Below are 24,471 nucleotides of genomic sequence, written 5' to 3' on the forward strand. Positions count from 1 at the left end.
CCAATACTTCATTAAATTGATCGGCTGTTAACGACGGTGTAGATGATGCGAGCACAATGAAGAGCCTGTTACTTGATTAAACCAGAAGGTTACTAAAATTCCATGCGGTAAGATGATAGCGGACGTCACTTTCACAGCAAGATATCGACAAGGTTGATGGACTCTAATTTCGGATGTGGTGATTTGGCAGGCTTATGTCATGCGTGTGTTGTTTGTGGGCGATTTGTGATGGTGATGAGAATGAAGAATGTGGGGGATGGGATAGGGGGGGAAATGAGTGAGGTGGACGGTATTACCACCTGTGATAAGTTTGATTATTTGATATTAAGCTTATAAATTAAAATTTAGCGTAAATTTTTGTTAAAAACTCCGCAAGCTGAGCGATTTTGCGATAGGTAAAGTCACGAAAAATCTCGGTGAAGTCGGCGTTGCTAAGGACGAGTTCGAAGCCCTCACGAGCCTCGGCCAGCAAGTTGCAGTGGAAGGTCTGATGAACGTAGTTATCAGTCGAGCCACATCTGCAAGTGTTGGTATTTATCGCGTTGATGCGATAAAGGTATTCATTATCGTAGGTGTATCCAGTGACGATTCGGTTCAATATTTTGATCTATTTTGGGTTAATTTTAAATTTGAAAAACCATGTCTTTTTTCGTTTCTGAGTGCAGATCTGTGCAAAGAGATTGTGCTTGTTGTTGGAGAAGGCAAGAAATTCTTCATACCATTTGTTGTGAATGGAGTTGCGTATGCTTGTTAAAGCCTCTTCGATTGTAAGCTTAGATTCTAGAGTGTTATCACAGTTAACGGCTGTTTTTGCTAAGGAGTCGGCGATCTCGTTACCCGAGATCCCGACATGACTAGGGGTCCAAATGATGGTCACGTTGTAAAAGTCCGCTTCTTGAATTAGTTTGTGGCATTCGGCAATCAGATGGTTTTTGGTCTTGTCTTTGGCTAGAAGTTTGCAAGCGGATAGACTGTCTGTAAATATTAGTATCTTGTTATAGTCGGTTTCTTTGGCAATTTGAAGAGCTTTAACAATAGCTGTTGATTCGCCATAAGTTGAAGACGCGCAGAAGTTTATTTTAAAAGTGTACTCACGTTTGTCCGTATAGTTATAGACACCGCACCCTGTGGAAAAAGGTTCAACAGAGGCGTCGGTGTAAAAAATGCAGAAGTTAGATTTCTTATAATCATTTAAAATAGATGTGTACGTAGCTTGGATGACCTCACTTGCTAGGTTGGACTTTTTGTCATTCAGTGTCTTAGTTATTACGTGTAGGTTCGGTGGTTGAGCTGATTCACCAACGATGTATAGGTCGTCAAAAATATGTTTAAATTCATTAAATACAGCACTGTAGCTGGAATCAACGTTGGGCGAGTTGTATATGAGCTCTCTAAAAGAATTATCAGAGGAAAGATTATTAATTAGTTCTTTAGCAGTGAGCCACTTAGCCCTTTCAGCCGGGGGTAGTTCATTCGCAAGGGCATAGATAAGAGGGATTGGAGTGGCTGGTGTGAGACCCAGACTCCTCCTTAAAAAGCTATTTTGGAAAGTTTGAATTTTTTTATTGACAGATTTCGAACAGTTCGATGTGGATGACCTACAGTATTCAATTTTACTCCTGACAACAGATTTATAATAGTTGAGTGCGACTTGGGGATGTAGTCCAGCTTTGAATGTAGTGATGCATTTGAAAAGATTGGCGTTTCTATAAAATTTTTGGATTGTGTCGGTGTAATGTTCTTGAACAGACAATGAAGCACTAATGTGCCTTCCAAGAAACTTGATGGTGTGTACCTGTTCAATTGTGCAGTTATGACATTGGACGTTGATTATCGTGCGCTTGCCTCTGCCTAAAAGCATCAACTTGGTTTTGTCCGCGTTGAAGGACAGATTGAGAGTGGAACATTGGGAGGCGAAGTCATTTAGTTTGCGACGTAAATTCGCAGTTGCCTGCTCAAGACTGTCATGGAATGACATGATCAGAAAATCATCCGCATACTGGTATATTTTAGTGTTTGAGTCCTGAATACTGTGAAGGTTCTTGGTGTATAGATTAAAAAGACATGGTGAGAGGCAACTACCTTGAGGAACACCATCGTGGATTTCTATGGTTTCTCTACCAAGTTGCAGTTTTCTAAATGAAAGGAAGTTGGTTATCCATTCAGTATATGCGTTGTGAATATCTGTTTGGACCATGATGTCCCTAAGCTTACTGATATTAACACAGTTGTACGCATTGCTGATGTCTGAGGAACATATGATTACTTTTTTGCCTTGTCGCTTAAGGACTGCGGCTTCATGTAATATATAGTTGACGCAGATTGTGGCTGATTTATGCGGTCTGTACGCAAAGGATCGTTTAGGAATTATGTCATTTTCCTCAAGGTGGTTGGATATTCTGTCCTTTATGTAAAGGTTGATACACTTAAGAAAGACTGAGATGAGGGCTATCGGTCGAAAGTTGCTGAAATCACTAAGGTCTTTATCTTTTTTAGGGATGGGTACTACTTTAATGGTGCGCCACTCTTTTGGGATCTGGTTTGTCAGGAAAACATCGTTTAATGCAGTTCGCAAGTTGTTAAGTGAGACATCTGGTAGAGCTTTTAACATTTTATATGTAACTAGGTCTACCCCTCCGGCTGAACTATTATTTTTGTAATGTATGTTCTTGTGCAGCTCGTCAAAGGTGATTGCTAGGGCGTGGGTGGGAGTTAGTTCTTTATCAATTGGTAAATGTGAGTTTTTTTATTATTATTATGTATTTATTACGGCCACGAGAGCCTAATTCAAGTATCATTAACAATTTGCTATCTTATAGCTAGGGTTTTACAATATTCATACAGTTTTTTCTTAAAAACTAAGATTTCATTACAGGTTTTTATATCCATAGGGAGTTCATTGAAACATTTGAGACCTTTATAGAAAATGTTTTGTTTATCTATTTCCGTTCTAAACAATGGCAGTTTAAAATTTTGTTTATTCCTTGTATTTACATTGTGTGTTTGCTCTACTAACAATACATTTTTACTAAGGTATTCAGGTACATTACCATGCTTTATATTATAAATTAACTTCATGGAGTGAAAGAAAATTTTTTGCTTAACACTTAGCCAGTTTAAACTGTTCAGCATATCAGCCGTTCTGGCATCACTACGTTTTTTAAGTATAAATCGCATACACCGGTTTTGAAGCTTTTGAAGCTTATCAATTTCACTATCTGATATTATGAATAATATCGATGGACAATATACAAAATGTGGCTCAATAATAGATTTATATATAAGTATTTTATATTTTTTATGTAGATATTTGGATGTTCTCTGCATAATCCCAATTTTTTTAGCTACTTTCGCAACGGTGTATTTTATGTGTTCCTCAAATTTAAGTTTATTATCAATTATAATACCTAAATATTTGATACTATCTACTCTTTGTATGCTTTCATTATTTATTTTCAATTCAACGTTGAGATCATTAAAGTTTCTTCTGGTTATAATCATATATTTTGTTTTGTTAATATTAAGTTTGAGTCTATTTCCGCACAGCCATGTATATAAATTATTTAGTGCCATTTGCATTTTCGATATAGCGACATTAATATTATTTTCACTTATCATAATTAATGCATCGTCGGCGAAGAGTCGAATTTCACATCCCTCGACGGCATTGACAATATCATTAATGTAAATTAGGAACAATATCGGTGCCAGAACCGACCCTTGTGGTAACCCTATGGGTACTTCCAATTCCTCCGATATCGCTGTATTTATCACAGTTCGTTGCCTTCTCTGCTTCAAGTAGCTGCTAAACCATTCTAGCTCCGTACCAGTTATACCAATTCGTTGCAGTTTTTTTAGTAATATGTCTCTATCCACCGTTTCAAATGCCCTTTTGAGGTCCAGGAATACCGAAACAACTACATTCTTATTATTTAGCTCTTCTTTCCAATCAGCTATCACCAAATTGAGGGCTGTCTCACACGAATGTTTTTCCCTAAAGCCCGATTGTTGTTGGACTAAAATTTTATTTTCTTCGAGGTACATCATCAGTTGATTCTTGACATGTACTTCTAATATTTTGGCATCACTTGGTAGGGTATTTATTGGTCTAAGCTCTTCTGGTTGTATTGTCTTTTTGACTTTTTTGACAGGTACCACTGTCGACGTTTTCCACCGTTCTGGTACAATACCACTTTCCACACTATCATTAATAATAAGTGCATAGAAGTACCCTAAATACTCTATAGAGTCTTTCAGTACTCCATCTGATAACAGTTTTCGTCCGCCAATTTTGTATTTAAACGTTTTTATAATATTTATAACTTCAGCGGTTGTTATATACGAAAATTTAAAACTACAGTTGGTTTGACTACTGTTCATTACTAGGTCAAAACAAGGTATGTTTCTATTTATTTCAATCACACTGTTTATGAAGAATAGGTTCAGTTTATTAGCCACTTCGGTATCATTCTCAACCAGTACACCATCTATTACAACTTTTTTGATACCATCGTTATCCTCTGCAAGACAAGCCGCCTGTTTGAGGTGCTTCCACATTTCTTTAGCGTTATTTTCACTCATTTTTACTTTATTTTCCATAAATTGAACTTTTTTTATTTTAATTAGTTTTTTGTACTTTTTATTTATACTTCTGTATTCATCCCACACTCCAGTCTGTATAGCATGTTTGTATATATTAAATTTATTTTTATTCATTTGTGCCAGTTCATGGTCATACCATTTATTCATCAGCTTTATATACACTTCTTTCTCGTAAGTCAAGCTTTCCATTGCTTGCACTATGTTGTTGTTTATAAGTTCCACTTTATCATCAATTTGCAAGTTATTATAGAAATTGAAATTGTACGATCTTAGTATGTTTTGTAAACTTTCACGACTGTATCTGTCCCAAGCAGTAATTTTCTTCACCATTCTCATTTTGAACGATTTCGACGTCTTGACACTGAAATGTATTGTTTCATGGTCAGAGATTTTGAAATCCATCAAATTTTTGCATTCTATTTCTTCCGAATTTGAATACAGTAAATCAATTTTAGTTTCAGTTGTATTTGTAATTCTTGTGTTAAACTCTACTTTTTTGGGACATTCCCATTACAGAAAATATCTCGGACAGTTTAGTACTATATGTAGAAGTGTAGTTCATATTTATATTAAAATCTCCCACTACTATATTATGGTTGCTTTTATCATATTTAGTAAGTAATATTTCTGTTAAATAATCCAAAAAATCTGCATCACTTGTGCTAGGCGAGTGATAAAGCACGCCAATTTGAAATTTTTTATCGACCTTTTTCATTTTTATTATTATGCACCATATATTTCGATTAACACTTGCATTATAAATTATATTGAAGTCAATTGTGCTATGCACATATATTATCACTCCTCCAGTGTGTCTGCTGTGTGAGTCACATCGAACCATTTTGTATGTTGCTATATCTAATTCACTATCTTCCACATTTTCCGTCGTACACGTCTCAGAGCATAGTATAATACTCGGCTTGTGTGCTGCCGCCAACACTTCTAATTCACCTTTGTTAGATATTATGCTGTTCACGTTTAGATATATGCAATTTAGAATGTTGTTTGTGTGCAGATTTTCCCTTCGTTTTCTTCCCCTTATCTCCGTTGGTTTTGCCTGTAACCTGCACATTTGTTGCTAATATCCTAGCCTTTGCTTTTTAGCATTTAAATGCTTCAAGTAGACCGGACATTGCCTACTCTTGCACTGATGATTGATATCTAGCCCTAGTTTGAGCTTTTCATTTGACTTTATACAGTTTATGCACTTGTTTATCGGTGGATTAACACATCCGGTGGATTTGTGGTTTCCCAAGCATTTGGCGCACACTTCATCGTCCTTGCACTCAGCAGCTTTGTGGTTGTACCCTTTACATTTAAAGCACGTTGTCACATCAACACCATCATAGACTTTACATCTTTCCCACCCTATATTCAGTTTATCACATTTCAGAGTGTTATTAAAACTTTCTTCATCCACCTCTATTATTGCATTATAATAACTATTATTTTTATTTTTCACATTATACCGCCTAATAATTTTAACTTCACCCTTTTCTAGACATTGGTTTTGCTTCTTTAAACACTCGATTAGTTCGTCATTACCCTTTTCAAGGCTCATGCCTGTTATAAACAATTTTGGTTTATAATCTCGCGGAATCTTTATTTCGTATCCATCACTAATCTTCGTATCCATAATTTCTTTGATTTTGTCTCTTTCATCCACATTAACACTCTCAATTATCATAACACCATTTTGACCAGTCTTAATGTCTGTAATTTTCAGCTCGTTAGGGTTAATTTTATTATTTAAATCCTGCTTTGTTTTTTCACTCGTTTGTTTGGTTCTTGGTTTCACAACAATAGGCGCACGTTTCTTAAATTCCGGCACGTCTCTACCAGCATTTTTATTCATATTTGTTTTCACCATATCTGCAAATGACGTTTGTTGTTGTGTTGCACTATCTTTTATTTCTTTCCCCAATGTTTTTATTTCCCCGCATAGCTTTTCATTTTCCTTCCCAGCTACATCAGCTGTGCTTTTCATTTGTTCCACTACCTCTCGCACTTTCTTTATTTCTGCTGCATTTCTTACATACATTTCCTGGTGCATTTTTAGGGTCGCTAATCGTTCATTATATTTCACCTCCATCGCATTCATTAGCTCTCTCAGTTCCCGCTGGTTCGTATTCAATGCTTCTTCAAATTCATTTTTGTACTCCTTCAAATACATACTGTTCTTGTTTACACTTTCTTGCATGTCTCGCACTACCATATCAACATTTTGTATATATGTAATGCACTCATCACAAATAAATTTCAACATTGGGTGCGTTCCTATTACCCCATACTGGAAGTTATCTAAGCCAGAGCATCTTGGTGCAGTGTGATATGCCTTCCCACACACACCCATACATCTGACACCTGTTTCCCCTCTTATTGGGACTTTACACTTCACACACTTGTCGTTATCTGACATTATGTCTTCACTTTTCGCACCGTGTTTTTGTGAGAGGGAACTTGGCTTTTGAGTAGGGCTAAGAAGTTCTTGTCGTTGTCGCTAGACCACTGCGAGTTGTTTGTGTTTTTAAAGTCGCCTCTTAGTGCTTTCACGAATTTCCATGCATTTCTAGTTGAGGGAGCAGCGTTCAGTTCGTCTATCTTATTTTCAGAGCTTTTCTTTTTTGCTATTTTAACTTTGTCTTTCCACTCTGCTTTGAGCTTGATCAGTTCTTCAAAATTTTCAGGTGATGGTACGGCTTTACACTTTTTAGACGCAATTTTAAGAAAGCGGAAGGCCTTGTCAAAAGACTCATCCCACCAAGCTTTCGGGGATCTGTTGGCACTGAGCGTATATGTGGCAGCCTCAATTTCTGTTCGGAACTGATTATGTATGTCGTTAAAGTTTGGATCAAAATTGGTTAGTTGTAGATTGGCAAATAGCTTTTTTTGGGATAGGAACCTGCGTCCCTGATGCGTGACAGCAGTGGACTCAATGAGAATGGGGAAATGGTGACTTCCTCCTAGCCTGATTGGGTCGACCTTCCAGACAAATTGAACGTTACTATTTGTAAATGACAAGTCAAGCACTGACCCATTAGGAGCCAGCGTGTCATTTTTGAATGTCGACGAACCGTCATTTAAATGCCAGAAATTGTGTTCTAGAATAATTTTATGCAGGTTATTTCCTCGACAAGATTGGATGTGGTCACCCCATGCTCTCGCCCTAGCGTTGAAATCTCCCAGAATAAGAACATTGCTAAACTGCTCAAGGTAAGTAAGGAGTCTCTGAACTTCGCTCTTAAAGTCATTTATTAGGATGTTCTGTGGAAAGTAAACTGCACAGATAATTAGGTTTGGATTAAGGTTTTTGGTTTTGATGATCAGTATGTCAAAGTTAGATGAGAAATTTAATTTTTGAAATGTAATTTGTTTTTTAACGACTATGGCGACGCCGCCATATCCATCTTCTCGGTTTTTTTCGATAATGTTGTAGTTGATAATGTTTCTGTGTTGTTGCTCGCTGGAGGTGAATATTTCACTGAGACATGCTATGTCACAGTTATAATGATTTAAATAGAATTCAAAGCTGTTGATGTTAGCTTTTAGTGATTGACAGTTATATTGGCAAATTTTCATATGTTATATTTGAGGGGGGATGTCTGTACCCATACTGATCATGTCAACCTCGTTTTGTATCGAATTACGCTCAAATTGTTGCTTTAGGGCTAGAACCTTCCCTAGGACTCCTTGCATGTGCTCATTGGCGCATGCACTGTTAATTACCTTGAACAATTCTGACAAGAGTTTTTCCATTTCAGTTACCCGTCCTTTCAAGTATTCTGGCTTTTCTAGCACAGAATCTCTGGGTGGTCTTACCCTACTTTCCCTAGTGGCAGGCCGCATTGGGACTGCTTTGTACTTTCTAGGACTGCGGCTGCGTGCCACAGAGCTATACTTGTGCCTAGTAAGTTTTTTGTTAACGTTAATGTCTCTGTTTTGGATGTTTTCGTTTTCAGACGGGAGTGGCGGAAAGTCTGAATCCTCCACTTCGAGAAGTTCGAAACGATTTTCACTGGCCGCAAAGTAAGTTTTGATTGTTTCGCGTCTAGATATGTTTTTAACAGTTCTAATGTGGTTAATGGTGCGCTCCTTTTCCCAAGCCGCGCAAGTGAGCTTATCTGTGGAGACATGGTCTGAGCTTCCGCATAAAATACACTTTTTTTTGCAAGAATTATCGTCACATGTGGTGAGACCACACTTAATGCAACGTTTCTTAGATTTGCAGGCATGTTGTGTATGACCCAATCTGCCACAGTTGAGACATTGCCTTAGCGGGGAAATGTAAAAGTCAATATATAATTTGGTATAATCGAAGATTATGAATTTTGGGATTTCTTTACCCGAGAAGCCGATTTTTATGGTCGTTGTTGGAACGTATGAGTCACTGTCCTGGCTTTTGCGCGTGAAGCGCCTCACTGTGGCGATGGGGACGGTAGAGATGGCATTAGCCTTTATCTCTGCCTCCTGATACCAAGTCGGAATGCCCCTCACTATTCCGTACGTCTCAACTGCAGTCTTGGGTACAAACGCACTTAAACCCAGAGATTTGACTTTGTCATTAAGTACAAAGTTATTAGCTGACGCTGCATTTTTGAAAGTTATTTTGTAGAGGCTTTTGCCAATGGCATAAATTAAATCAATGTCTTTGATCCTGAAGACTTTGATTTTGTCAGAAAGAGTTAAACCGTTAGTGATTCTTTCGTTATTCATGTCACCACATTGTGACGAGTCAACTAATACGAGATACACACCAGAAAAGTTTGCTGGGTACAGTGTCGTGTCATTATTGGTATTTGTGCTAACGCTGTTCGCCACCACTGTGTCTACTTGCGGTCCGTTAGTCAACTCCAATAGCGGGCTATCGGCATTCGTACCTGTCCCGTTATCTAGTTGCACATCTACACTCATTTCACTTATTTCGCTAGATTTTTCGTCCCTAACCTCACTGATTACACCTGAGTCAAAATTGACTTTGCACAGCTCTTGGGATTTTAACATTTTTTTAATTAAATGGGGTTCCGCACTCTTTCTAGGCCGTTTGCTCGTGGCCAAATTGGCACCCGCAAAGGCTTCGAACTCGTCAGCCGATGACGCCCTCGACGACGAGGACGCCATAGCGGCTTTGGTGTTTTTTGCTGCCGTACGCGGCAGGCTTACTTTTAATTAAAAACCAACGCACAGGGATAGTACACCAAAAAATGTCACAACTTATAATAAAACTTGCAAAACCACTCACCTGCTATCCTTATCACGACAGGGAAGGTGTTCTTTAAAATCCAAAGTTGACCGAAAGGCGGTCTCAAACGGAGAAGCAAACGATCAAATAAAATTTGCTGTCGTATTTGCTTGTATGTTCACTACAAAAATAAAAAGTTTTAGGTACAGCACATTCACATGTGCAAATGCGCAAAAAAAGTTGATCCTCAAAATAAATATGTGTATGCGCCAAAACACGTCCACCGTCACTCGCTGATCAAAAAGGAATGTGAAGTAAATGAATTTTAATTAAATTTATTTCAATAAGGTTCAAATGTGATGTTTGAACTTGAATCAACAGTGGTAGGTATGAACATCAGGTGTGATTCCTCAATTTTGATAGGTTTATGCATCAATTATGATGGCTCAACTGTGACAGGTTCCAACATCAGGATTGACTAGTCAACTGTGGTCGGTATTAACATCATTGTTGACAAGTAATTAGTCTGTTCCTTTGAACTTCGGACTAAAACCTGTGGAACTGTCAAACTACAATTATACTCTCTCAAGTGAGAGTAAAAGAAGAACAGATTCAGAAGTGCATGGGAACGCAAAAAGCACTATTTTCCGTAAAATCGTCAGTCGGTTTGTTTACATGGATTGGTACAACACTGATTTGGCTGAAATATCACTAAATAATTATTAAAATCTATACATATTCAAACATTTCGTTGTTTAATTCCATTTTTTTACAAATATAAAGTTCTTTGCTTTCACCGCTTTTTGTTTTTGCTTGCACATGCAAATCAGCTGATCGTTTGACACTTTTCATGAACTTACAGGAAAAAAAACTCCGGACTAAATCCTGTAACATCTGACTAGGAACAGTTGCTCAGTTACTCTCTCAAAAGTGTTCCCACTTACAGGTTTTATGTCAATAGGAACGACTTCCTGTAAGTTCTGACTAAATCCTGGAACAGACTAATGATTAATCAAATGACTATCACTGTTCTTGTACGGTACATATTTACGCGAGCCTACAATCGATAGTTTGTTTCCGATATGGTCATCCGTTTTATAGCAGTGTATACAAAAATTAATTGGTATCAAACGAAAAGTATCGAGTATGTACTTATATTTACTCTTATCGTTTCATTCTTAACTACTTGTTATTTTTCTAATGGTATTTCTGGGATCAGTTGTGAAAAGTTTCCACAAAATCTCTGAGATGAAGTTGAAATATCCTATAACACGCCGTGATAATTCGTATGTCGATTATTTTCACGGTGTTACAGTTGAGGACGCTTATCGGTGGCTAGAAGACCCTAGCTCATCTGAAACGAAGAATTTCATTGATGAGCAGAATATAATTAGTAAAACTTTTATTGAGGAAGGAGAGGATAGATCCCGTATTGAAAAAAAGTTAACTAAATTGTGGAATTATACCAAGTATAGCTGTCCTACAAAACATGGGGCGTATTATTATTTTTACATGAATTCGGGGTTGCAAAATCAGAAGTAATAATAGGTTGAGTTATTAATTTGTTCTCTTACTAAGACTTGCAATTAGTGTTTTGTACCAACAGAAACGACTCGAGGATCAACCTATCGTTTTCTTAGATCCTAACACCTGGTCTGAAGATGGAACTATTGCTTTAACTCAAAAATCTTTCTCTGAAGATGGCAACTACATGGCGTACGGAATAAGTGAAAATGGATCTGACTGGCTAAAAATTAAAATACGCGATGTTAATTCGGGGTTGGACTTTGAGGAGTCTTTAGAAAAAGTAAAGTTTAGCGCAATTTCCTGGACCATTGATAATAAGGGATTTTTTTACTCCGTGCGTTGCGTTCGTTTAAGTTGTTTATGTAACTAAATATTTCTTCTAATATTTCAGCAATATGTTGAAAATGAAAACTCTATCGGCGCAGAATTTAAACGAAATGAGAATCAAAAGCTATATTATCACAATATTGGAAAAAACCAAAGTGAAGATATCTTGGTTGCAGAATTCCCCGAAGAACCATCTTGGCGCATGTAAGTTGCCATTTACAGGTCTATCCTGCACGTTACCGAAGATTTTGTAACCGGAAATTTTTATTACCAAAAAATGTTGCCAGTTCTTGTCACCGCGATTCTAGGAACGTTGGTAATGCAGTTTAAATATTCAGCAATTCAGCTGTGAAGAATTGTGCAAATTCTGGCATTGCATATTTCACGGGGCAATACTTTGTTACCAGCTTATGAGATGTAACAAAATTTACCGGTTACAAGAGTACACAGAATGCGAAAAGGGTTTAAAAATTGACAGGAACTTTATTTACCGGTTACAAACTTTTTATTACCAGCGCAGAATAGACCTGTTACAAGTCTATTCTGCACGTTACCGAAGATTTTGTGACCAGAAAATTTTATTACCGTAAAATGTTACCACTTGTCACTGCGATTCTAGGTACGTTGGTAATGCAGTGAAAATATTCAGCAACACAGCTATGAAGATTTTTGGAAATTCCTGTATTGCATATTTCACGGGGCAATATTTTGTTACCAGCTTGTGAGATCGGTAACAAGAGAGCACAGAATGCGAAAAAGGTTTAAAAATTGACAGACACTTTAATTACCGGTTATAAAATTTATGTTACCATCGCAGAATAGACCTGTTATAGTAAAAACATTACGTTCGCTTAGTTCGCAAACGTTCCAAGTCCACTTTTTATGGAAATTGAGGTTTCATGCAGTAAGATAGCACACCTCAAAATCAACATCACATAAAAAGTTACCGTTATGTCGTTCTGACTTGTTATGCAGTGGTATGCAAAAAAAGTCAAAAAAAAAAAATCAAGAAAAAAATATAAATACGTCTGGCTGTGTGCACAATAACTCGAGATATCTCGGGAGATGTTTAGCTATTTGTACACCGATTTAGGGGTGGGGTAGAGGGGTAAGGGGGCGTGGGCCCCGCAAACCCCCCTTAACGAAAGAGGATTGGCGCCGCTTTATGAAAAGTCACCGGGCGGGCGTAGAGCCCAACCCCGGACCAGAAACGTATTTCTGCTGTGTTTGCCAGAATCGACTCTATCCAAACTCCACTTCGGTTAGGTGCAACTCATGCAACGGATGGAGTCACCTAAGAACCTGCTCTGGTCTTAGGTCTCACCGGGAGTGGACCACAAGCTATGTGGCTCCCTGCTGCTCAAGCCAAACGGCACAATCAGCCTCCACGGCTACCCGCTCGCGCAACGCACACAACACCCGAAGAGCCTGCACGGCTCCGCCGCCTACAATAAGCTCCGTAAAGATCGCGAGCGAGATAATGGTGGCGGATGAGTGTTCATCTTACAACACACAGTGCAGTATCGGCTTATCGCAGAAGACATCGACCCGAGGGACACCACCCTAGAATGTAAGCGCATAGCTGTCCGGTCAGGCGATGTCGAGCTCGAAATATTCAACGTTTATATACCCCCTGTCACCTGCTGCCCGGCAGGATATCACCCTGACATAGGTGCGCTACTCAGAGGTGAAAACCGAATGGTAGTAGGTGACTTCAACGCGCACCACGATCTATGGCACTCAAGCCAAGGACTGTCACTCCAGCAACACTCCCCAAAAAGTCTTTGGGGAATTTGTATGCTGCTACAACAACAACCATCTACCCATAGTCATCTCGATCAATAAGCCCACCGACTTTGCTCCCGCGGACCACCGAACCTACACCAACTTCAACAAAGCTGATTGGGACGGCTTCGCGGAAGTCACCGAGAGCATCTTCGCCGCCCTTCCCACACCGACAAACACACACTGGCGAACGAAAGTTCCGCAGGGTAGCCACTGCCGCAGCGGCTCGCTTTATCCCGTCCGGACGCATCGCGGAAGTCCGCCCAAATTTCCCGGCCGAAGCAGCTGTACCAGCAAATGAGTGTGACCACCCACGCCAGGTCGACCCCGGGGCCCCCGTCTGAGGGACCTTAATTTGGAGATTCGCAAACTGGTAAATCAGCATAAGCGGAAAAAGTGGGAGGAGCACTTGAAGGCCTGTAACTTCACATCTGGTGTGAGTAAGCTCTGGTCAACCGTGAGGTCCCCTGTCCAACCCAACGAAGCGTGATGACAGAGTGGAAATCTCTTTCGAAGGTCGCGCTTCGTCGGACCCGAAGAAATGCGTAGCCTACTTTAGTAGGCAATTCACACTGCACCCTTCGGTAGACAAGGCCAAACGTCGAGTGACCATGAGGCTGCACAAGCTGCCAAAAAACAGTGCACCACTTGTTTTCACCAGCTGTGAAGTGAAGGGGGCCATCGGGAAGGCGAAGCCTCCAAAGCCATTGGACCTGACGGAATCTGTATGCTGATGCTAAAACATTTAGGGCCTAAGGGAGTAGCTTGCCTAACGGAGGTCCTCAACCTGTCCATGGCCACTCTCATCATTCCTGATGTGTGGAAATTAGGGAGAGTGGTCCCACTGCTGAAACCGGGGAAGCCCGCCAACAAAGGAGACTCTTATCGCCCGATAACGCTCCTTTCCCCGGTCGCGAAGACGCTTGAGGCCCTACTACTCCCATACTTCACTTGCCACCTGACCCCAGCTAAGCACCAGCACGGATTCCGTAAAGTGCACAGCAGAACAACAGCACTTAACGCCATAAACACACAAATAACTCGTGGCCTAAATCGAAACCGCCCCTGTGAGAGAACGGTCCTAGTAGCGCTGGATTTGTCAATGGCGTTTGACACCGTCTGCCATTCCACGCTACTAGAAGGCATCGAGGCCTCCCCACTCCCACAGGGACTGAAGCGATGGTCGGCGAATTATATGAGTGGTCGACAGTCGTCAGTAATCTTCCGAGATCAAACCTCGAAACCAAGAAGGATTAAACAAGGGGTTATGCAAGGTGGTGTTCTCTCCCCCTTACTATTTAACTTCTACATCTCGAAGCTTCCTCAACCACCTGAGGGAGTTTCCCTGATCTCATACGCTGACGATTGCTCGATTTTGGCGTCCGGGAATGGAATTGATGACTTCTGCTCAAAAGTGAACGACTATCTCTCCAGCCTTTCTCGCTTCTTCACTGCAAGGAGCCTAACACTCTCCCCAACGAAATCATCGGCGACCCTTTTCACCACCTGGACGAAGGAGGTCAGGCTAGAGTTAGGTATACACGTCGATGGCACACCAATATCGACTGTAAACAACCCGAAAATCTTAGGGGTCACCTTCGATAGCCTGCTTTCCTACTCCGCGCACACAACCGCAATTGTCAATAAAGTACAGAGCCGCAACAAGGTCCTCAAGTCGCTCGCCGGAAGCACTTGGGCAAAGACAAAGAAACGTTGCTGGCAACATACAAGGCAATTGGGCGGCCGGTTCTAAACTATGCTGCGCCGGATTGGACGCCGGGGACTAGTTGGACGCAGTGGACGAAGCTATAGACTTGTCAGAACGCCGCACTCCGGACCGCGACTGGGGGACCTTCTGATGACGCCTGAGCACCACCTGCACAGCGAGGCCCAAGTGCTCCCCGTAAGGGAACACAACAAAATGCTCTGTAAGCAATTTCTGGTGGGGTGTCACAGAAGTGAACACCCTAACAGACCACTGCTGGAGGAGGAGCCTCCGCCCAGGCACGTCAGGGGGCACCTATTCGTGTACAAGGACGCAGTCCAGACCTACACAGACCAACCACTGGACCCAATGACGTACAGACAAGCGATTAACGACATTCATAGGGAGTCAGTCTCCACCTACCTCGACTCCAGGCCTAAGAATGTCGTTATCGGAGCCCAATCACCACGTTGTGGAAGAGACGGAGCTTCAATTACCTAGAGAGACCCGCGTTACTCTGGCTCAGTTACGGTCTGGATATTGTAGCCGCCTAAACAGCTACCTGTCCAGACTCGACCCAAACATCCCAAATGAGTGCCCGGCATGTGGAGACTCCCCCCACGACACCAACCACCTGTTCACATGCCAGCTCAATCCGACTCAACTAACACCCCTATCCCTTTGGTCCGACCCCATCGAAACAGCTCGTTTCCTGGGCCTACCGTTAGTTGAGCTCGACGATAATAATTAAAAAGTTGACCCGAAACAGGCGGGGCTTAGTAGTGCCGCTACAACAACAACAACAACAACCCGCGTTACCCTGGCTCAATTACGGTCTGGATACTGTAGCCGCCTTAACAGCTACCTGTCCAGACCCGACCCCAATATCCCCAATGAGTGCCCGGCATGTGGAGAGTCCCCCCACGACACCAACCACCTCTTTACATGCCAACTCAATCCGACTCAACTAACACCCCTCTCCCTCTGGTCCGAACCCATCGAAACAGCTCGTTTCCTGGGCCTCCCGTTAGTTGAGCTTGACGACAATGATTGAACGTAGACCCGAAAAAGGCGCCCAGTGATGTAACCTTGGGTAAGGAGGAGGTAACTAGAATTCCCTTTCTGTGTGGTAAACCTGGGGCTGCCGCCCAGTGTTGTCTATTTCGGTTACTGGGTGTTTTATAAAATTATCTTGTATATAAAAATGTATATACAAATTTATAACAAAAATTTGCAACAAATACCATATTTCCAACCGACATTATTGTTAAATTTGTGCACAGATTTAATAAATTAAATTTTTGTAATAAAGCGTGAACTGTTGTCTACAAGTGTGTGTAAAAGTTTTTTGATTCGATTCACGCGTTTGGGCACAGCAACCCAAAATCGTTGTACAAATTCATAAACAGTACCCGATATCTCACCTACTTTTATCCAAGGTAGCTTGTTATTGAAAATGGGCGAAATTGGAATGTAACCACGCCCACTTCCCATATAAAGGTACTTAGAAAATTGCCAGGTACGATATTTCAGTAAATATTGGATGCAAATTGTAAATATTGATTGCAAGTATTATAATGATATTTTTGATGATGAAGTGCTGTATCTCAGAAGCCCATTCAACAACCTTTACCAAGCTCGGTACGAGCCTTGCTTAGTGCCTAGCTAAGAAATCTGTTGAAAATTTTTAAAATCGGGCAATGACTACGCGCATCTACCATATAACGATAGTTTATAGAAACACAAAAACAGATAAATCAGTAACTACTAAAGATTCCCACGACAGCCGGTTCTACGTACCGGAATGACTCGGGGGTTTTACCCAACCAAGGGCTGTTGTTTCGGCGATCTAACCCCGTTTAGGTCCGCGAAATGCATCAAGCGTTGCTCGATTCTAGTGCTACGTCTGCTCCTGCTAAGGGCTGGTATTGAGTCTAACCCAGGGCCAGAAATTTACACCTGCTGCGTATGCCAGAGACGACTGCATACAAACTCCACCTCGGTCAGGTGCAATGCCTGTGACGGGTGGAGTCACCTCCGTAAATGCTCGGGCCTACATACGCACCGGCAATGGACCACATCGTTCGTGGCCCCCTTCCTGTGCGAACCGGACCGCCTCCACGGCAAACCACCATCCGCCCGGGCAGCACACAATGAACACACCCACACCCCAACACAACACAACAATAGATACGCAAACAAACACAATAGCACCCACACACCACCGCCGGCAACTCTTAGTCCCTCCGACAATCTGCTCTGTTTGTCAGTCCAGAATATACTGTAACGTGACATCAGTCAATTGCAACTCCTTCCTCGGCTGGTGCCACTTTAGGGCATGCTCAGGACTCCGCAACACGCGAGATTGGACGAGTGACTTTGTGGGTCCCTGCTGTGCTGCCCAGTCGCATTCCTCCCCCGCGACGCCGCCAACCACCACCACAAGGCAGCACTCCCTTTTAACATTCCCACGACAGCCGGTTCTACGTACCGGAATGACTCGGGTTTTACCCGACCAAGGGCTGTTGTTTCGGCGATCTAACCCCGTTTAGGTCGGCGAATTATCTCAGAAGTTGTTCGTCCATAGGGCTACATTTACTACGTATTCTTCTACTCAGGGCTGGCATCGAGTCAAACCCAGGGCCAGAAATCTACACCTGCTGTGTATGCCGGAGACGACTACACCACAACTCCACCTCAGTCAAGTGTAATGGTTGCGAGGGGTGGAGTCACCTTAGAGTCTGCTCAGGACTACGGACACATCGACAGTGGACCACGTCGTACGTGGCCCCCTGTTGCTCAAACAGAGTAGCCTCCACGGCTAACCTCAGTCCACCCGAGCAGCCTCACACAGTCACCACAACACAACAACATAACACCACAGACCAAACCACAGCCACGACAGACCACATAACACACACAACCGCACGACCACCCACACGCCGCCGCCAACAATTCCTGGTTCCCCCTACAATCTGCACGGTATGTCAGACCAGGATATTCCGTAATGTGACATCAGTCAAGTGCAACACCTGCCTTGGCTGGTGCCACTTTAGGGCATGCTCAGGTCTGCGTACCACGCGAGATTGGACTGGGAACTTTGAGGGCCCGTGCTGCGCTGCTCGGTCGCAGACCTCAACTGCGACGCCTCCCACCACCACCACAGGGCGGCAACCATCACAGCAGCGCACACAGCCAACGGCGGTAAGAACACACACATCACTTACACTCCACATCACGACACGTCTCCCGAACCACATGAAGCTCCTTCAATTTAACTGCAACGGGCTACAGAGCAAGATTGAGGAGATAACCGTCTTCATGTGTCGGCATGGTATATTGATAGCTGCGGTCCACGAGAGGAAGTTGCACAGCAATTCAACTTTGTTGAATTGCGCCGGGTACAACGTTCTTAGCGTTCATCACGCACCACACCGTGCAGTATCGTCTTATCGAAGCAGACATCGACCGCAGGGATACCACCCTAGAATGTCAGGGTATCGCTATCTGGTCAGGCGATGTTGAGCTCGAATTATTTAACATATACATACCCCCTGTCACCTGCTGCCCGGTAGGATATCACCCTGATATAGGTGCGCTCCTCAGAGGTGAAAACCGTATGGTAGTAGGTGACTTTAATGCGCACCACGATCTTTGGCACTCAAGCCTGTCAAACGATCGTAGGGGAACAGACTTGGCTGAGCAGATAGACGATTCGACATTCTGCACAATGAACGACGACGCACCCACCAGGATTGTGGGTAACTGCAGTAGCTCGGCAGACATCACCATAGTCAGCGCTGGTCTGATAAACAGCATAACATGGCGACCTATGCTGACTTTAGCATCAGACCACCTACCCATAGTCATCTCGCTAGATAAACCAACCGACTTTGCCTCCGCCAAACACCGGACCTATATCAACTTTTCTAAAGCTGATTGGAAAGGTTACGCGGAGTTTACCGAAAACACCTTCACAGCGCTCCCCACACTAACCGACGTCCATCTCGGTTACTGCTGCTGCAGCTCGCTTCATACCGGCAGGATGTATAACGGACCCACGTCCAAACTTCCCTGCCGAAGCGGCTGTTCTAGCCGATGAGCGTGATGGCCTTCGTCAGGCCGATCCTGGAGATCCCGGTATCAGGGATCTCAACGCGGAGATTCGGCAACTAGTAAACGTACATAAGCGGAAGAAGTGGGAGGAGCATCTGAAGACCTGTAACCTCACCTCTGGTGTGAGCAAGCTTTGGTCAACCGTGATGTCGATGTCCAATCCGACGAAGCACGACGACAGAGTCGAAATTTCCTTCGGCGACCATGCTTCGTCCGACCCGGAGCGATGCGCGAGCTATCTTAGCCGGCAGTTCATACTGCATCGTCCGGTGGACAAAGCCAAGCGTCGAGTGACCAGAAGGCTGCACAAACTGCCAACAACCTGTGCCCCCTTTGCTTTCACTTGCGGTGAAGTTCAGGTGGACATCGGGAAGGCGAAAGCCTCCAAAGCCATAGGTCCCGACGGAATATGCATGCTGGTGCTGAAAAATTTTGGTCCTGCGGGGGTAGCGTACCTAACGGAGGTCCTCAACTTGTCTATGGCCACTCTCATCATCCCAGACATCTGGAAGGCGGGGAGAGTGGGGGGGAAACCTGCCAACAAAGGAGATTCTTATCGTCCGATAACACTCCTTTCCCCGGTAGCGAAGACACTCGAGTCCTTGCTACTCCCGTACTTCACAAACCACTTGAACCCAGCGAAGCATCAGCATGGTTTCCGTAAAGTGCACAGTACAACAACAGCAACAACGGCCTTAACCGAAACCGTCCCTGTGAGAGAATGATTCTAGTAGCGTTGGACTTGTCAAAGGCGTTTGACACCGTCTGCCATTCCACGCTACTAGAAGATATAGAGGCCTCCTCTCTCCCACAGAGGCTCCAACGGTGGTCGGCAAATTATCTGAGTGATCGACATTAGTCGGTAATGTTTAGAGACAAAACGAGTAAACTGAGGAAAATAAAACAGGGGATTACACAGGGTGGTGTCCTTTCCCCGCTACTGTTTAACTTTTACATTTCAGAGCTCCCTCAACCACCAGAGGGAGTCTCGATTGTCTCTTATGCCGACGATTGCTCGATCATGGCGACTGGGAATGGAATTGATGACCTGTGTTCGAAAGTAAACGGGTATCTCTCTGAACTTTCTCGCTTCATCACTGCAAAGTGTCTAGCCCTCCCCTACGAAATCCTCTGCGACCCTGTTCACAACCTGGACGAAGGAGGTCAGGCTACCGCTGGGAATTCACGTCGATGACACACAAATTCCGACGGTGAATAACCCCAAAATACTCGGAGTAACATTCGACAGCCTGCTCTCCTTCTCTGCGCACGCAACCGCTACAAAGTACAGAGCCGCAACAAGGTCCTCAAGTCGCTAGCCGGCAGTACTTGGGGCAAAGACAAAGAAACGTTGCTGGCAACATACAAGGCAATAGGTCGGCCGGTTTTGAACTACGCAGCGCCAGTGTGGTCGCCGGGGACTAGTAGACGGCAGTGGACGAAGCTACAGACTGCACAGAGCACCGCACTCAGGACAGCGACAGGATGCCTCCTGATGTCGCCCGAACACCATCTTCACGGCGAGGAGCAAATGCTCCCCGTAAAGGAGCACAACATAATGCTCTGCAAGCAGTTCCTGATCGGGAGCCACAGAAGTGGCCACTCAAACAGACAGCTGCTTGCAGAGGAGCCCTCGCCTAGGCTCGTCAGGAGGCATCTATATGAACTGACGGACGAAGTCCAGAGATTCATCAAGCAACCTCTGGACCCGACAGCTTACCGTCTGGCCCTGAACGGCGTTCACAGGGAGTCAGACTCTAGTTATGTAGACTCTAGACCTGTGAATGCCGTTCTAGGCATACCGCCCCCGGACACTGACGAGACGGAGCTTCATCTGCCTCGGGAGACTCGAACAACACTAGTACAACTTCGCTCCGGCTACTGCAGCAGGTTAAACTCCTACCTGAGTAGATTGAATGAGGATGTGCCAAATGAGTGTCCAGCATGCGGAGAGACCCCACATGACTCGAAACATCTCTTCGCATGCCCGGAAAACCCGACAACCCTAACGGCCTTGTCCGTGTGGACCAACCCCCTTAGAAGCTGCACGCTTCCTAGGGCTGCCGTTAGTGGAACTTGACGACAGCGACTGAGATACCAACCGTCCTGGGCGGGGTTGTTGTAGCCGCTACAACAAAAACAACTACAACTCCCCTTTGAAGCACGTACAGCAGGGAGCCGGCAGGCACCACAACTATTTAACACCACACATCAAAGTCGGTATCCCAAGGCATACAAAGGTGGTACAATTTAACGTAACGGACTCCAGAGCAAGATCGAGGAGATAACTGTCTTTATGGGCATGGAATATTAATAGCTGCGGTCCAAGAGACGAAGTTGCACGGCAATTCAACCCTGTTGAATTGCGCCGGATACAACGTAACGTGCACCGTCGAGATCGCGAGCTAGACAATGGTGGAGGGTTAGCGTTCATTACGCACCACACCGTGCAGTATCGTCTTATAGAAGCAGACATCGACCGCAGGGATACCATCCTAGAATGTCAGGGTATTGCTATCAGGTCAGGCGATGTTGATTTCGAATTATTTAACATATACATACCCCCTGTCACCTGCTGCCCGGTAGGATATCACCCTGATATAGGTGCGCTCCTCAGAGGTGAAAACCGTATGGTAGTTGGTGACTTTAACGCGCACCACGATCTTTGGCAGTCAAGCCTGTCAAATGATCGTAGGGGAATACATCTGGCTGAGCAGATAGACGATTCGATATTCTGCCCAATGAACGACGACGCACCCACCAGGATTATGGGCAGCTGCTGCAGCTCGCCAGATCTAACAATTGTCAGCGCTGGTCTAATAAACAGCGTATCATGGCGACCTTTGCTGACCCTAGCATCAGACCTTCTGCCCATAGTCATCTCGATTGATAAACCTGCCGACTTTGCTTCCGTGGATCACCGGACCTATGTCAACTTTTCCAAAGCTGACTGGAAAGGCTTCGCGGAAGTTACTGAAGGCGATTTCACTGCACTGCCCATACCAACCGACGACCGGGGAAACCAGCCAACAAAGGAGAGTCTTATCGCCCGATAACTCTCCTTTCCCCGGTAGCGAAGACACTCGAGGCCCTGCTGCTCCCGTACTTTACAAACCACCTGACCCCAGCGAAGCATCAACATGGGTTCCGTAAAGTGCATAGCACAACAACAGCACTTAACGCCATAAACAGTCAGATAACTCGTGGCCTAAACCGAAACCGCCCCTGTGAGAGAACTATTCTAGTAGCGTTGGACCTGTCCAAGGCGTTCGACACTGTCAGTCATTCAAAGCTACAGGGAGATATAGAGGCCTCCTCACTCCCGCAGGGACTCAAACGGTGGTCGACGAATTACCTAAGTGGTCGACACTCGTCAGTAATTTTCAGAGACAAAACGAGCAAGCCACGTAAAATTAATCAGGGGGTACCACAGGGTGGTGTCCTGTCCCCGCTACTGTTTAATTATTACATCTCAAAGCTTCCTCAGCCACCAGGGGGTGTTGATATAGTCTCCTATGCTGACGATTGTTCGACCATGGCGTCTGGGAATGGAATTGATGACTTGTGCTCGAAAGGAAACGGTTACCTCGCCGAACTTTCTCGCTTCTTCACTGCAAGGAGCCTGGCCCTATCCCCTGTGAAATCCTCGGCAACCCTTTTCACCACCTGGACGAAGGAGGTCGGACTGCAACTGGGTATTCACGTCGACGACTTAACAGTACCGACGGTGAATAACCCGAAAAGCCTCGGAGTTACCTTCGACAGTCTGCTCTCCTTCTCGGCGCATACAACCGCAATTGCGGCGAGGGCTCTTCCACGAGCAGCTGTCCGCTGGGATGGCCACGTCTGTGGCGCCTAGTGGCTTGCTAGTTTTATCTCTGAAAGTTACTGTCGAGTGTCGACCACTCAGGTAATTCGCCCCCTGTTTTATTTTCCTGAGTTTGCTCGATTTGTCTCTGAACATTACCGACGAGTGTCGACCGCTCAGATAATTTGCCGACCACCGTTTGAGCCTCTGTGGGAGAGAGGAAGCCTCTATATCTTCTAGTAGCGTGGAATGGCTGACAGTGTCAAACGCCTTTGACAAGTCCAACGCTACCAGAATCGTGAGTCCGCGAGGTATCTGAGTTTATGGCGTTGTTGTACTGTGCACTTTACGGAAACCATACTGATGCTTCGCTGGGGTCAGGTGGTTCGTGAAATACGCGAGGAGCAAGACCTCAAGTGTCTTCGCTACCGGAAAAGGAGTGTTATCGGTAGATACGAATCTCCTTTGTTGGCTGGTTTCCCCGGTTTGAGCAGTGGGACCACTCTCCCCACCTTCCAGATGTCTGGGATGATGAGAGTGGCCGTTGACAAATTGAGGACCTCCGTTAGGTACGCTACTCCCGCAGGACCCAAATTTCAGCATCAGCATGCATATTCCGTCGGGACCCATGGCTTTGGAGGCTTTCGCCTTCCCGATGGCCACCTGAACTTCACCGCAAATGAAAGCAAGGGGGTCACAAGTTGGCAGTTTGTGCAGCCTTCTGGTCACACGACTCTTGGCTTTGTCCACCGGAGGATGCACTATGAACTGCCAGCTAAAATAACTCGCGCATCGATCCGGGTCCGACGAAGCATGGTCGCCGAAAGAAATTTTGACCCTGTCGTCGTGCTTCGTCGGATTGGACAGTGACCTCACGGTTGACTTATGCTTACTCATACCAGAGGTGAAGTTACAGGTCTTCAGATGCTCTTCCCACTTCTTCCGCTTATGTACGTTCACTAGTTGCCGAATCTCCGCATTAAGGTCCCTGTTACGGGGATCTCCGGGATCGGCCTGACGAAGGCTGTCGCGCTCATCGGCTACAACAGCCGCTTCAGCAGGGAAATTTGGACGTAGGTCCGTTATGCATCCTGCCGGTACGTCGGTTGGTGTGGGGAGCGCAGGGGAGGTGTTTTCAGTAAATTTCGCGAAGCCTTTCCAATCAGCTTTAGAAAAGTGGATATAGGTCCGGTGTTCTGCGGAAGCAAAGTCGGTTCGTTTATCGATCGAGATGACTATGGGCAGATGCTCTGATGCCAAAGTCAGCATAGGTAGCGCTGACTATTGTTATATCTGGCGAGCTGCAGCAGCTGCCCATAATCCTGGTGGGTGCGTCGTCGTTCATTGTGCAGAAGGTCGAATCGTCTATCTGCTCAGCCAAGTCTGTTCCCCAACGATCGTTTGACAGGCTTGAGTGCCAAA

At 44.3% G+C, this 24,471-nt stretch overlaps 2 protein-coding genes across 3 annotated transcripts; one reads left to right on the forward strand and one right to left on the reverse strand.

The window, feature by feature from the left end:
• Positions 1 to 607: 607 nt before the first annotated feature.
• LOC118749554 lies at positions 608 to 4,581 on the reverse strand. Its single transcript, XM_036484358.1, has 2 exons — positions 3,612 to 4,581; positions 608 to 1,125 (listed from the first exon to the last, which is right to left on the reverse strand). The coding sequence occupies exons 1-2, from the start codon at positions 4,579 to 4,581 to the stop codon at positions 608 to 610; spliced, it is 1,488 nt and encodes a 495-aa protein (XP_036340251.1).
• A 6,339-nt stretch (positions 4,582 to 10,920) lies between these two features.
• On the forward strand, positions 10,921 to 11,936 carry LOC118749567 (prolyl endopeptidase). Of its 2 annotated transcripts, none has more exons than XM_036484369.1 (3): positions 10,921 to 11,319; positions 11,372 to 11,588; positions 11,700 to 11,936. In XM_036484369.1, exons 1-3 carry the CDS (start codon positions 10,982 to 10,984, stop codon positions 11,841 to 11,843), a joined length of 699 nt encoding a protein of 232 aa, XP_036340262.1. In that variant the 5' UTR covers positions 10,921 to 10,981; the 3' UTR covers positions 11,844 to 11,936. The 2 variants fall into 2 exon arrangements, with proteins under 2 accessions (XP_036340262.1, XP_036340261.1); XM_036484368.1 differs by having other exon boundaries at positions 10,924 to 11,319; positions 11,372 to 11,642; positions 11,700 to 11,933.
• The last annotated feature ends 12,535 nt before the right edge of the window (positions 11,937 to 24,471 follow it).

Source organism: Rhagoletis pomonella, unplaced genomic scaffold (genome assembly GCF_013731165.1).
Source record: "Rhagoletis pomonella isolate Grant_MI unplaced genomic scaffold, Rhpom_1.0 Rhpom_scaffold_00019, whole genome shotgun sequence".
Taxonomy (NCBI): domain Eukaryota; kingdom Metazoa; phylum Arthropoda; class Insecta; order Diptera; family Tephritidae; genus Rhagoletis; species Rhagoletis pomonella.